Source organism: Excalfactoria chinensis, chromosome 3 (genome assembly GCF_039878825.1).
Source record: "Excalfactoria chinensis isolate bCotChi1 chromosome 3, bCotChi1.hap2, whole genome shotgun sequence".
NCBI classification, from domain to species: Eukaryota; Metazoa; Chordata; class Aves; order Galliformes; family Phasianidae; genus Excalfactoria; species Excalfactoria chinensis.
In genome coordinates, this window is record NC_092827.1 from 84,868,137 (window position 1) to 84,883,145 (window position 15,009).

The 15,009-nt window shown below is 39.2% G+C and overlaps 1 protein-coding gene across 1 annotated transcript in view; it reads left to right on the plus strand.

Annotated features, from left to right (window-relative positions):
* RPS6KC1 (ribosomal protein S6 kinase C1) overlaps positions 1 to 15,009 on the plus strand; it is an 82,820-nt gene that overhangs the window by 40,061 nt on the left and 27,750 nt on the right. The window contains exons 9-10 of the mRNA XM_072331025.1: positions 3,079 to 3,171; positions 13,745 to 13,792. Of these exons, the coding sequence (XP_072187126.1) occupies positions 3,079 to 3,171; positions 13,745 to 13,792 (141 nt within the window). The remainder of the gene's footprint in view (positions 1 to 3,078; positions 3,172 to 13,744; positions 13,793 to 15,009) is intronic.

Here is a 15,009-nt window from a genome sequence, read left to right on the forward strand (position 1 = left end):
GCTTGGTTAGATAGCAAGAGTAAATATTTCAAACAGTGTTTCTATTCACCACCTGATGTTAAAAGGCAGAACTACTTTGTCAGTCATGACCAGCGTAGGTAGTTGTGTGTTTCTGTTGTGTCCTTACAAGGAACAGGGTGAGCAGCTTCAAAACCGGGCTTATCTGGCCTTCATGGATGTGACATTTTGCTTCTTTCTCATCCATCAGGCCATAGAAATGTCCAGCAAGGGAAGAGATAAGCTCTGAAGTGTGGGTTTAGTATTGCTCTTGTGCATCTCTGCTTCCCATGACTTCCAAAATCTGTCAGGCATATGCTGAGCTGTATCAAGCAGTCTTAAAGGGCTGTATGTTACAAACAGAAACGAAACCCTGCATTTACCATCTGACCACTAAGTGGCAGTGAGGCAGAGGGGCTTTTCCTGGGGCCCTGTGCAGAAGGAAGCAAGCTATTCTTCTGTGGCCTGAAATGCCATGCTCTTGCCTCACTGAAGACCAGATTTCTCTAGAGGCAGTAGCCTGGTGTTTCAGAACTGCAAAGAAAAAGATTCTTTGATGCCATGGAAACCAAACAAAGAATGACAATAGTTTGCTGCATCTCTTGCCTCAGCAAAAAGCCAACAGTGTAGCCCTCAAGGATAGCATCCTTAGCAACCACCCTACTGTTGGCGAGTCTAAGTGGTGAAGAGAGAAACACAGGAGGACCTGTTTGAAGAACTCTTGGCACTGTTGAAAAAGGTTACAAGCAGAGGGCTTAAGGATGGATAGAGAATTTCTTAAGGCTGAGAAGCAGCACAGGGAACAGCTGCAACTGTTACTGACCATGAACTGGGAACTCACTTGACAAGGTATTGTAAACATTGAGAAAAGCTTTGCTGTGATCTGTAGGAGAGGGAGATGTGGAGGGACCTTCTGAAGATTGTAAACAAGTATATAGACCTTAGGGAAAAACATGCTTCAGCAAATGCTTTCCTGCTCTTCCTCAGCACAGCACGGTTGCTTCAAGAGCCTTCTTGACAATAAATACTCAAGAATGCTGGCAGCAGCAGGCCATTTTGCAGGTTCTCAAGCTTTGTTTTTCTCTTTTGCCTTCTTATGAGTAGCAAGCTTTGAGGGAGTTGCCTCCAAGCCTGAGTGAGAGAGAGACCCTGATGCAGCCTTTGAATTGCATTGGACTGATCACTAGAAAGCACATATGGAGAACAGTGTGTATGTACTGTTAGTGACTGTGCCATCGTTGGTGATATTTTAGAGAAGAACCCAAGAAAATGTATTGTTTTACTTCAGACTTTGGACATGATGGGTGCAGAAGTCCGGTCCTATTGCACTGTTAGACAGCCGTTAACTTCTGTGGAGATGTATGAGCTTAATTCATGGTTGGAACATTGTGCATAAGAGAAAGTTTTGAAAGCATGACTATTGAGCAGTGTTATAAAAAAACGTAATAGCTTGTAAATGGAAGTGGAAATCTACTGCAGTAGTCCTGAGAACTTTGAAATATTTTCTTTCATTAAACATATTCCTTAGAATGCTTTTGAAATTGTGTCATGATTAAACATGCATTAGCGGTGCTCTGTTTCAAAGCATCTATTTTTTTAATGCAGAAAAATAGCACACACTTAAAATACAAGAAAAAGGAAGCCTCCTTGACCTTCCTGGGAGCTTACTAGCATGTGGGACCTGAGGTGGGTCTGGAGAACAAACTTCATGCAGAATTATTTTCTTCTTTGTACTAACAGCTTTAGTGATTTGTAGAACCTGGGCTGTTTTCTTCTAAGTGCAGTCAGTACTCAGTATTGTCCATACAACAAGAAAAGTCACAAGAGCCAGTCAGTTAAACGAAGATAAATAATAAACTCTTTTAAACCAAGAACCCAGTAGATGGATAAAAAGAAAAGTACGCCTTTGGAACATGTTCCAGGCTTTTGGAATGTGTGTTTTTGACCCTTTCTGTTGAATTTCACAGGCAATGCTTAAATAGGAGCTGCTTGGGGAAATAATTTGGAAGGAAATAAGGTGATAGACAACATGAAGGAAAACTGATTTTGGGGAGAAATATGAGGAGGTGCTCTGGACCTTGAGAATAGAATAGTGAGTATATTGGAGGGCAAACCCAATGTGGGAAGAATATGGAATTAACTAGCTTAGTGTCTCCAATTTTTCTGCAAGTTTCTGAAAGGGAAATTTCATTTTTTTCCTAATACTTAAGCATTTTATCCACAACAGAATTGCTTACCAGCCTTTTTCCTTTGTGACATATTTATTAATAATATCTCAGGATCCTGACAAGTGAGATAAACAACTTTTGACTTTCAGAAATTTAAAAATCAAGGAGTTTCACCTTCCTCTTCCTTCACCTTTGTGAAGAGGTGAATGTGATGCTTAGAGGTTGAACTTTGTCTTGAAAGACTTCTGCTTTAAACTCTGTTCCCTCCTCTGCCATGCCAACTTAGAATCTGCCCTGAGAAATTACAAAGTGCAACATGGACAACAGTCTCTGCGTATTAAATACTTGAACACTTAACACCTGCTGATTTTCCTGTTAATTTCTAGATTAATGTGATGTAGCTAGCTTCCGTTTCCTAAGGCAGTATTAGAAAATTTTTCTATTGCACACCTCACCATTAAAAGGACTTCATAAAGCTCATCAGAGAACAAGAGAATTCTGTTTATAACCCTGTATTTTATGTTCTTCAAACCTAAAAAGCCTCTAATTTATTTTCTCCTCTTCAGTGATCTCTGAATTATTTTGTATCTGTAATAGCTATAAGGCTTTGATTATTGGGATGGGTTTAAGAATTCAGCAATTGATTCAACCAGGTTCTGTTAAGCATAGAAAGTATAAAAAGTCATTATTTTTTCTTTTTAAAATTTTGTTTTCTATGTTATCTTGGTTTTATTTACTTGCAAGTTGTTTTTTTTTCCCCCCACTAAGGACAAACAGAAAACTTCTCCTTTCATCTTCACTCTCTCTGATTTATGATAAATTTAGTTTCCTTCGGCCTGGCATTTGCTTCAGCAGGCAGTCTTCCTTCAAGTACCACCCTGATTGATGTGTAATCTTTGATATCTTCCATTAGCCTCCAGGATCACTAAGTTCAAGGCCCTCTTGGAACCTAAGGAGCCCTGCCGAGGAACTGAAGGCCTTCAGAGTCCTTGGGGTGATTGACAAGGTAATTCTTCAGTGTCTCTTCAAGAGTTCAGTCATAAATCGACTGCATGCTGACATTTTGTCTTTGAAGCTGTGGATCTTAAGGATATGAAACAAAAGGGGAAAATGACTCAAATGCATCTGCACTTTAAAATAACAAAAGTAGAAGAAAAAAGGCTTTTATCTGAGCAATTCATGTAAGGTCATGCAAAATATATTTGAGCTAAAGGATAAGATACATGTTTGGTGGTATTCGATAGGATGAGGCCTGTTTTTTTGAAAGTGAATCATGGTTACAGTACAGGGGTAAGGACGAATCGATGTGTTTTCGGTTGAATAAACTGGTGGACATTTGAAATACTGAAAGGTAAAAATTCACACTTTGGAGCCAACATTTAAAGTGGTGTTAGAGGGACAACAAATGTTTGTTCTCCATCCCTGAGAATTTGGAATTGAAATCCCCAGTAAAGATACAGATAGAGTGAAGCCAAGCTCCTTTTTTGACACATGCAAGTAATGTCACCCAAAATCCCAGGGTCGTGTTCCTCTATAAACAGTGAAGGACCATACAGATTTTTTTGCAAGCCTGATTAAGAGACCAGAAGAATTTCTGCTTTGTTTTGATAATGCTGATTAGTTATCACCTTACCAAATACTTTTAAGATAATGCATTAGCCATTGTCACACTGCTGAATAATGTAAGACTGCAAAGGTTCATTTCTTTCTTCTATTCCAATTCCCTCGTGTCTTTTGAGTTCCTCATATAGTCTGTGGTTTGTTCATGGTGTATTTGATGCATGAGCAATTTATGCATTTCTAACATGTATCAGAAAAGCTATTTCCTCTCTTTAAGATCAGTATTTCTCCTTTCTGGTTAGACTGAACCTAGCTACTAGTATAAATCTTTGCTTTTCTTTGCTTGTATTGTTGTAATTATGTGAATATGTTGATAACTTCTCCTTAGAGGGCTATATGCTATGGTTGTTTTTATCACACGTAAGGATTTCTCATCCTTGAATTCGTTTTATCTTCTTTGCTCTGTTTTTTAAGTACAGGCTTTACCCCATGTTTCTCCCTGTATACATGTCAGAGGCGGCTTTGAAAGAACATGTGTTTGATTGGTAGCCTCCAACTAAATGCCCATGGCAGTCAAGGACCTTGTGAATTAATCTGAAGGTGTAAGGCTGCAGATGTGTTGGAAAGGAACTGAGAAATGCATTTTCCATGTTTTCTTACAGGAGAAAGGAGCAGTGACTGGATAATTTGCTGGTTCTTGGAGTTGAGGTTTTAGAGTCTTTAGTATTGTGAGGTCTTCCAGATCTCTCTCAGAACATTACTCAGGTGTGAAATGAACTCACCCAAATCTTTGAGGTAGAATTAGTGTTCCAATGATGACAGAAATACAAGATCTTAGTGCTGGGGATGCGTGTGAGGAGTGGTCCAAGGGAACAGGCCTGTGTATACAGGTGTATGCTTGTGTGTAAACACTATTATAGGGGTCAGAGTTAATGTTTAATTACTGTGTGGAAAAGGGAACAGTATTCCTTCAGCTGTCTTTGTGCTCTGCACACATGCTTCCAGATTATCCTTATTACACTTAGTCTTGTCTTTTATCTTGTGTTTCTAAGTATTCATCCATTCATGAGGCAAATGAGGCACTCTTAAGTCCAAACATTCAGTGCATATGATCAGCAAAGCAAAGATGCATGTGTGTATCTGTGTGCTGGAAATTATGCCTCTGCCTTTAGTTTAAACCACCATCTCCTTTCTGTCCTCAGCATCTCTTTTTTTGCCTCTTTCTCTACTTGCATATACTCTGTGAAGCTCAAGTCTGGAGAAATCCGAATTGATAGGCAAGTTTCTGATGCAAGAATCCTTGCTGAGGCATAGTGTGTTTGTTCTTGAAAACTGATTCTGATTTTCAGGGCTGGTGTTGAAGATATTGTGTTTCTGCACTCAAGTCTATAGCTGATTCAGCATTACCCAGAATTTTGCCTGAAAATCGTATTCTGCTATTTCTAACCCTGAGGTAACTTCACTGGTTTCAGCAGAAAACTGGTGTGTGGATAGTAACAAACCACTGACATTTTACTGCTGTCTTGCCTAGATGTGGGTGAGACTGGCCTAACCACACTGGATGAAACGTGGTGGTGGTTGGATCCCAGAGCTGTTCTTCCACTACTGCTTGAGGCCCAGGCTGGTGCCTGTGGCAGTGCTGACTGGAGCAAACCAGCTGTTAACCTTCACTCATCAGATGCTGAAAGGTTCAGCGCCTCACCTTAGAGTAATGTCTGTCTTTGTTCTTCTTTTGATGCCACTTGATGTGTTTGGAATTGGCTTCCCGTTCACAGATAAAATGCTTATTGCTGCCCTGAAATGTTGGTTTTTTCATATTTTTTTTTAGACATTTAATTCTAGTCTGGTTTAGTGATGTGCCATCTTTCCCCCTCTGTCTGCCTTTCTACTTTCCTTGTTACCCAAATAATTTTTGCAGTGTTAACCCCTTTTCTGCTGAAGCTGAGAGAGTTAGGGATTTTAGCATTATTAAAATCCTGAACGTGCTGTGAAAATTCATAGTAGGGCACCCATAATAGCACCTTGCCTTTCACCCTTTGCTTCTGCTCTTTTGCAAAGGCTGAGTATAAATCCAACTGTTGTAATAGACTCAAGGGGAACTGTGCTAGTGCTTGAGGAAACCATGTTTCTTAAATTCTGCTCCTGCCGTGCTTGCTTGCTTCACGGTGCTAAAGGTTAACTAGATGGTGTTTGCAGGTACTTTATGGGAAGAATCCATCTGTGGATGGCTTTCTGAAATTTAATCTAATTCTGGATGTTGCTTTTGTCCTGCAACTGTTGTAGGCTCTCAGCTCTGTTGCTGATTGGCAAGCACAGCTCCTAGTAATGTTACCAGAGGTACCACCTTGAAAACAGGCTAATACCTAAATATTTTAGCTACTGTTATCACCATCTGGGAATGATCAATCATTTTACTGGTTCACGTACCTTAAAGTACAAAACTTCTTTTTGGAGTACCAAAGATTCTTGCTTTCAAAATTTGACTAATTAAAAATACGAGTTGCAGATTCTGTGTTGAGTTTCTGCCCTAGGCAAATCCTTCCTTTGAAGCTACAACTGGCCCCTGAAGAAACTACTTTGTTACAGTGCTGCTGGATACCTTAACAATGCTGTTTCAAGCCCAATTTCTTATTCTTTAGAACCCTGTTATTTAGATTCACTCCATTTAAAGATTCATCTTGAAAGCAGAGTACATTAAGTAATAACTATGCGTCTGTAACCAATGACTGTCTTTTATGTCTTTTCTGTCCCCTCCCCTAGACTCTCATCAAGCCATGTCGTCTGTATTGCAGTGCTGTGCTGTGAACAGTCTTTGATGAATGTCTGTACGTTTGAGCTTGTTGTTTGGTACGCTGTTTGTTAAGCTTCCTTCTACAACCTAAAACCTTTATCAAATAAAATAACTCTCATCGGGTCCTTGCTAATATTATTTTGGGAGTTTCTGAGGGGGATTCTGGAATTATTATTATTATTCTTTTTTTCTGAAGAACTGAGAGTAATTATCTTGCCCTTTAGTATAGATTGTGTTTGTGACTGTTGTGCTGCTGTGAGAAGTCATAACAGATTTAATATACTGTGATGAGTTGACCTTAGAAATGTGTAGAATAACCAAATCAGAGGTAATTGTTCAGAAAATAATAATAAAACCTGTCTACTTGATGAGCAAAAGTACAAAAAAGCACAAATATAAAGAATCTGGAGTTCACATGTATGATCAGCAGACCTATAGTTGAATTCAAACAAGTTATGACTAGGTTTAATGGAGTTCATTCAGAGAGTAGGAGAAGTGGGCTCTTTTATGGCAGTGTGCTGTGCATGAATGTTGCATGTTGTTGTGGCTATGACCATTTAGTGCCTATTAGAAACTTAAACATTCAGCGCTTTATGTGGAGGTGAGTTTAAAAAATGCTGCAGTTGTGAAACTGAACTGACTGCAGCAGATGTTTGCTCTCACTTGTCTCTTGGGTGCATGTTACCAAGCTTCTTTCAGCCATCTTGGGGATCAGAATGAGAGGCTGTGTGCATATGAGAGGAGGTGTGGAGTCGGGGGAGAGGGAAGGAGCTGTAATAAACAGTGTGAACAAGTTTGGGCATTTGTTCTTGTTTCATAATTATGCTTAGAAAGAGAAACTGGCTGAAAACATTACATGGAATTGACCAGGTTTTAGCTTGCAAAAAGATGAACTTTCTGTTACAACCAACTCAAAGTATTAAAAAACTTAAATTTGAATATACTCTGCTTTCTTAGTATTTGCATTATTTAAAGCTGCACCTTTTGTCTTTTAAGTACACTATTACAGCAAGTCATAGAATATACAAACCTTAAGTTCCTTACGATAATGGTGTGAAGGGAGGAATAATTGCAAACTGAAGATAATTCATATTGCACAGGTACAAGGATAAGCATTAATCGTATTTTTCATACATATTAGCCAAACATAATCTCTTTTTGCAACAACAGAGGAAGATGAGTGAGAGTCTGAGTGATGTAATCTGAAAAGTGACAAGAATAAATCTGTGTTAAGCAGATCTTTTAATCCTGGTAGCCTTGACAGCCGGCACAGCTGAGGAGAGCAGGGGGAATTGCATGCCTGTTTCTACCTCATCACCACCACTGTGTCCTGAGCACAGCAGTCGGCCTTTTGCCTGCCCTGCTGAGGCTTTTATGAAGTCCTGGGTACTTGTCCCAGGATCAGGTCACCAACTTGTCTCCTTCCTAGTTGTCTGTCATTATCTGTAATGGGATTTTCCTGCCCACCGGTAATATAAATGCAAGGAAAAAATCTTAGGTGAGCATCTGATAACTAACTGTGAGTTTGTAGGACTTCTGCCGGAGGATCTGTCCTCTGATGAGATTGTGGTGGTTTAAGAGGTAAGGACCAGAATCATTATGTGACCCACTAGAGACATTGTTATGCGGGGTGTCTTCAGTGTAGAACAGCAATTTATAAAACAAAGTAGAGCAGGTTTTGAAGTAGCCCCTCAGCTATAGTGTATCTTCAGAACCCTTTAGGTGTCTGATACCACAGCAAGGAATTTTGTTCTTTTTTTATTTGGTCAGGCAACAGCTATTTTTCAGCCTGCGTTAGTGAACTTAGTCACGTTTGTGTAAGTGAATGCTTTGAAGTGTTTATTTTGATCAGTGTTAAACCTTGCTCAAGTAAATTGAGCATTACAAATATGTTCTTTGCCATGTTCTAGAAGTAGGCATTCTGGAAAAACATCAGTATTGTATACTGGGGGAGGGGAAGAAACAAAAACAGAAAAGAAAGGAGGTCTGGGGAAGCAAATAACAGCAGTATGTTAGAGGGCTGCATTTATATTAAAGCCACCTGCAGGAGAGCAGTGCATTTAGCAGTTCTTAGTTCTTGCAGTAGTGTTCCGGGCGACCTTGGCTGGGTGCTTGGCGGGGTGACTGATGGTTCACTGCGCTCTTTTTTCCTGGTGACTTGCCTGTTGCCTGCCTCTGGGTCTGTGATTCCCCTTATGCTGACTTCTGCAGTATTCCTTCGGTCTCTTATCTCAGGGCTTTGATGCATATGTTCTGAAGGTGGCCACCGTGACTTTGGGTGGCAGCAGATGGTAAACCTTCAGGCTGCCACCGGCTATACTGGTGTTAAGTTGGAAACTTAACGTTTGATGAAGAATCAGTAGTGCATATGAAAGAGCTTTTACTGCAGAAATATCTTTTAATTAAAAAAAATTAGCATACTGAAACATTTGCTAATTTCCGCGCATTTAAAAATCCTAAAATTAACTGTTTTCTTAAAGCCAGACTATCGTTATTTACCAGGCAGGTTTTATTTTATTTTCCTCCAATTAATTGTACCTTCTACACTGAATTTAATTTATTTTCTACTAAGCTGTTGGATACACTGTAAATTAAATCTAAGAAGCTAAATTTTGTTCAGTGGCTGCTGTCGGCATCAGTATTAAGCCTTGACTTAACCCCCTCCCCAGCAGAGCAAACCAAACAACAAAAATCCAAACAAACACAAATCTTAAAATCACACGTGGAAAAGCATTGCTATCTGCTAGTTTACTGAGATGCTGCCATGCAATATTGCTGTGTTCATATGTGTTTTAGTATCTGCCTGAGAGCTTACTCAAAATAGAGATGAATGGTATAGACACTTATTTACGACATACATTAAAATATACATTTGTGGCAATTGCTATTTTGCTATCTGTTTTGTTGTTTTTTTTTTTTTTTTAAACCATTTTAAGCTTGTCATCAATGCACGAAAGTAAGGGAAAAATGGGTAAGCAACAGTGCTGCAAAAGCCAGCGTGATGTGTAGACCTTGACTGTGTTTGTACATTAGTATTACAAATAGGATTTTGTCTGGTCTCCTTTTGTGTCACAGTCTAGTTGCTCAGTGCCCAGGAATGCCCTGCTGTGCATTTTTCTCCCTCCCCCCTGAGATAGGATGCTGCATGTTACAGTTGACAGCTCATTGTTATGAGGTATTAAATATTACACCTTACACAGTAGTTGTCATCAGCAAAACAGGTTCCATCAGCTTACTGCAAGCCAGGAGCAGCCCGGTCTAGTACAGGTATCTCAGTGTGATCTGCTCTGGGGAAGGACAGAGTTATGCAATGGGGAATGTTTTGTGGAATCCTGTTTTTTCCCGCTGTATCGTTCTGGTGGAGGTTTGTCATTTCGTATTTTAAAAAGGACTTTTAGAAAAAGAATTGCTGATGAACTTGGCAAGCATTTCCCTTTTGCAATGGGAGGAAAATGTGAAGGTATGCAAAATAGGTAAGACTTGCTGGGGTACATGGCTGTCCAGAACCTGGCTATGAAAAGCAAAGCGAGGAAGATAAGTTGGCACGTGGGTTAATGATGGTGTTACTGTTGGGCAGCAGCCTGGATAATGCATCCAAGAGCTGCTCACCTTGCTTTGCTCTGTTCGTCTGATACAAAGTCAAGCAAATGTGCTTGGGACAGTCTCTTTCGTGGTCTTTCCCCTTCCTAAAACATCAGTTTCCTGGTTAGTGATTTAATCTTTCTTGTATTTGTTAAATTATTTGGATGAATCTGCTTAAACCACCATTTTGTAATATGCATGCAGGCTGCCTCTCTTAGATTCTTGGTTTTCATGGGCTCCTGTAAATTCCATGGTCTACCAGGGTCAAGTGCAGTATCCCTGGGCAAAAAGTTCCTTTTGTGGTTCTTGCTGGGCTGCTTGGGATCGATCTCCTATGAAGTTAATGATCTTGTGGAAAAGTAAGTATTGAATCAGCAAACAAATAATTGTCCATTAAGTAAAGTGGAAATGTAGCTTATTGTCACCAGTTATGATGCTCGATGGGGAAGCTGGTTAGTAAGACTGGTTAGTCCACCTAGGTAGTTAACCTCAAAAGTGCACAAACATTATTTGTTATTACTGTTATAAAACTGTAGCTGCTACTTTCAATTTGATGTTGTAATATAACAACAGATGAAGGCAGCCCTAAAGGGACCCGTTGTCTGCTTTATTCCTGTTAGTTGTAGTCATTCTATATGTCATCTTATAGGGTGAAGGCTCAGTAATCTGTTCTGTTTCACCATATGCTAATACAGTGCTGATAAGCAAGTGTGAAAAATGAAAGGGAGGAATACATTAATTGTATTTGTGCAATAAGGTATGCTATCAAAGGTAATTATTTCATGACAGTTTTAGTTATAGCAGTTGTTTTATCATGAAATAAAGGATGGCTTTAGGAGACTTTTATTGGAAAGACAATTGTATCAAATTAGTACCAAATTAGATTTTTGCCTTTATAAAGGTGAGCAAACCCATGAGCAGTTTTTAAATTGGTGTCTTCTACTCTACAAATGAATGAATGCTGTCTGAGGGTTAAAGAAGCTATTATTCTGTCCTTTATGCTGACAGCTTCATTACTGATAGGCCTACTGTTGGTATTAAAAAAATGTTTGGCTCCTTATGATCTTTGTGCGTGCAACTATAATATTAATACAGACCACAGAACTGTTCATTAGGATATGACTTTAAATGAGGTTGATGCTTGTAAATCTGGAGAGATACAGATGTTAAATGCTGCCATTCCTTTTCCCATGCAGCTGTATGGCTAATAATTTCCAAGTGGCTAAAGCTCTTGTTAGCAAGAGTGCTGGTGTGTTAAGAATGGCTCTATAAATAACTTTAAGAACTGAAGTTGAAGGTGCTTCCTTTTAAAGACTACTGTTAACTAAACATTATTGCCAAACAGATGGAAAACATTCACCAGCCTGATGTTTTTAGGTCTAATTATATTATCGCCACTCCTGGTACGGCTCAGTTGAAGAGGTGTATCCAGAGGCCAATTTATAATCATTTAGCCAACACCTGTTTGGGAGATATTGACAGTCAAAGGGCACATTTAAAAAAAAATCACATATGTTCTTGTATTTATTGCCTCAATGTGAACAGTGTCTAGTTACAAATAAACTTGGGATAAGAAGAAAGTGACGGTAAACACATGACAGTTTTGAACTGTTTTTTATCTGTCTTCTTCTGGCACCTCTTGCAAAGTGGCTTTTATTCTTGTCACGCTCTTTCAGTTTTCTTTATTGTTTGTGTATCATTTTAATTCTGTATTTTATTAGTTAAGCAAGGATAACTAAAGTCAGTTTTAGTTACCGTTTTTTCAGTTGGTTTCTGGAAGACCCGATTAAGAGACCTGAAAGTTTGTTGAAACTCCATGATGTAGGGACATACGCCATTGACATGGAAATGACATGTCATTTCTTTCTAAAAATTATCACTAATAACAATGTCTGATGATATGTTTTCACGAGAAGATAAAGAAAGGCTTTGAATACTGGGTGCAGCCCTGGTAGAAGAGGAAGTCTTTGCATAGGAAAAGTGTCTCTCCCTTTATTTCTTTCAGTGAAATTTGGTGAGAGCAATGATGTGGAAGGACTCAACTCTCTTTCTCTTCCTAGAGTAAAATGGGGAGAGAACGAGGGCAGTGTTTAGAATGTGGCCATCTCAAAAAGCACTGCATGTCTTTCTGCAGCCACAACTTTGGGCAGGTCTGCACAGTGCTGCCCTGAAAACTCCCCTCGTGGTACTTACATACATCTTCACCTTGCTGCTGGCACTGCACGTGATGGCTCCTCTGGCAGAAGAGGAAGTCAGAAGGTTCAGAGAAAGTCAGTGAATGAACTTGGTAGGCTTTACCCTGCAAGTGCCAGTGGGTCCATCATTGCCCCACAGAGTAGAGACAGAGGAGACTGAACACTGTATTGTCCTTATCCTGTCACTGGGCAAACCCAGAAGCCTGTTGCTCCAACACATCATTCCTCTATGAGGAATCTTTCTTGATGAACCTCTGCAGTTGCTGCATGTCATCCATTGAACGCTGAGTTTGGTAACCCCAGTGCTGGCATTTTCAGCCCTTCAGGCTTTTAATTTTTCAGCCTGGGTATTTTGGTGTAACCAGATCTGACTATTTACACTAGGTACTTACAGTGTCTATTGTAAATAAGCAGTGAGTGCGTACTCTTGTTCTTGTTCTTAGAGGAGAGTTGATCTTTTGCTTGCCCTTGTTTTTTGTGGCTGTCTTGAAGCTGGTGCTTTTCAAGTACATCCATGTTCTTGGAGTTTACAAACAATTGCTAAGTGTGCGTGATTTGAAGAAAGAGGTACAGGGAGTTCCAGCTCCCTGAAGATAAACTTTTCCCCCAGAATATACGTACATAATTCTTGTTTGTTTTGTTTTCAACATGTAAATAAACGGAGGCAGGACATAGTCTAGTACTCCTGTCATCATTCTGTTGTACTTTCAGCAGAGGTAATGCGGTCCTAATAGAGATGTTCTCTGTGGCTATAGGTGTACTCCTTACCGCAGCAAACCCATCCACTTTTCTTCCTCCCAAAGAAATCCTTCTTTTTGTTGTTACCTTAATAACAGTTTACAGGGATATGAAAGGAACTTCCTCACAGCCATTCCTGTTGTGGTTTATGAGTGTGGCAAAACAAAAAGGGCAGCTGAGGAATGAGACAGGAGTGGCTTTATGCAGTTTGAAAACTTTTGGTATCCTACTGGCGGGAAAAACATTTGATGTATAGAAAACTTGATGGGGTGGGAAATACTGTAGTAGGAAGGTAGGTGCAGTTAGTTAGGAGGAAGTGACGTAACATAGGAAGTGAATGCTATGTGAACATTGCTTTTGTGTTTTATTTTGTTGTCACAATTGCATTTCTGTAATTTGGATTCTGCTAAATTATTTCTACAATTATAAAGTAGTGGTTTTCTTTTTAGCAGTTGAAGAATCATTCTTTAATTAGCTGATTGGGAATCAGGCAACATTCTAGCAGTTCTCTAGAGATCCAAACGTCAGTCAAAGTTATTTCTTTAAAAAAATAAAGTTGTTTAACAAATGTGTGCTGCAGGGCTTTATTTTTTTTTTCATCGTGACATATGTCACTTTGTTTGCAAGAATATTTCAATATTAAGTTTAAGAATCAAGCATTGTTATTTTACTCACGTGAATTTTAAACGCTTCTCTAAATGCTTTTTGCTTAGGTTTTACTTGTAATGGACACTAGAACACAGCAGACTTTTATACTGAAGGTAAGTGAAGTCTTATTACTTCTCTAAACAGACTGACCTCCTAATTTATACAGCCACACAAGACCACTTTGTATCTAATGTGCCAAATTATATATACCCATACTAAGTGCACTGGAATCGTTTTCTCAATATTCAGTCTCTTCCATTCCTTTCTCTGTGTAACTTCTCCTATGTGCTGGTTTACTCACTTGATTTGCCACTTGTTAGTGCTGGTAATACCTCAGTGGGCTTCGGTAAAGAATCACAGTTTCAACATGCTTCATGAAAGAGCCATCAAACTCTGCTGGCTCAAGTCATACATTAATGAAAATTCTCCTTAGCCCAAGTATACCCACAGCTCTTCATCATGGTTGGATCACCCTTTGTTGAAGAGTATAGTATTGACCAAAGGGATTCTGGATAAAGTGGATGGCTGGTCTTATCCAAAATTTCTTTTTTGTGGTTTACATAAATAGACTCTGAAAAGTGCATTTAATGTAACTAAGCTATTGAACTACTGAATACTTAGAGGTTGAGGATAAATGTTTTTATGTTGTTCTTTTGGGTTTCAGAAAGTGCTCAGATGGAGATCCCAACATAATTTGAGCATCTGTGTTGCCGAGAGTTGGTTTAGTCTGAGTCTTGTCTTTGTGGCTATTATTTCAGGCTCCCATTGAAATTAATGACATGGCTGATAGGAGGAAGGGCTGAAAAAGTATGTCCCAGACATGGAGCTGCAATTAGCTAACATTTTATAACATGTCTTCAGGACTGGCTTACAACCCTGTCTTAACTTAGTGCATTTGGCATTTGAAGTGATTTGTCTTAAGTTTACGTGGGGTACAGAAAACCTCTTTGTTCCTCAGAAAAGATTATTTGTGAATATTGTATATTAGGACCTCGCTTTATCTGCTGGCAGATAAAGACATTGAATTTCCCATTTCACTGCTTATGTTTATCAATACTGTAATAGGTCACACTATTGACATAATTTTTTTTTCCCTTTCCCTATTCCCTCCCTTTCTCCCTCTCACATCAATTTTTTCACTTCTGGCAACTTCATCTCTGTGCTACCTCCCAAAAATCATTACCTCTCAAGGAGATTAATCCTTCCCTTTCCTTTTTGTTGTGGTTGTTGCTGTTGTCTTTACTGAAGTACAATGGGAATGTGAGGATTACCTGTAAGGCTATAGGGCGTTCTTTTGTCTTTAGAAGTTGAATTGAATTTTTTAATAGTG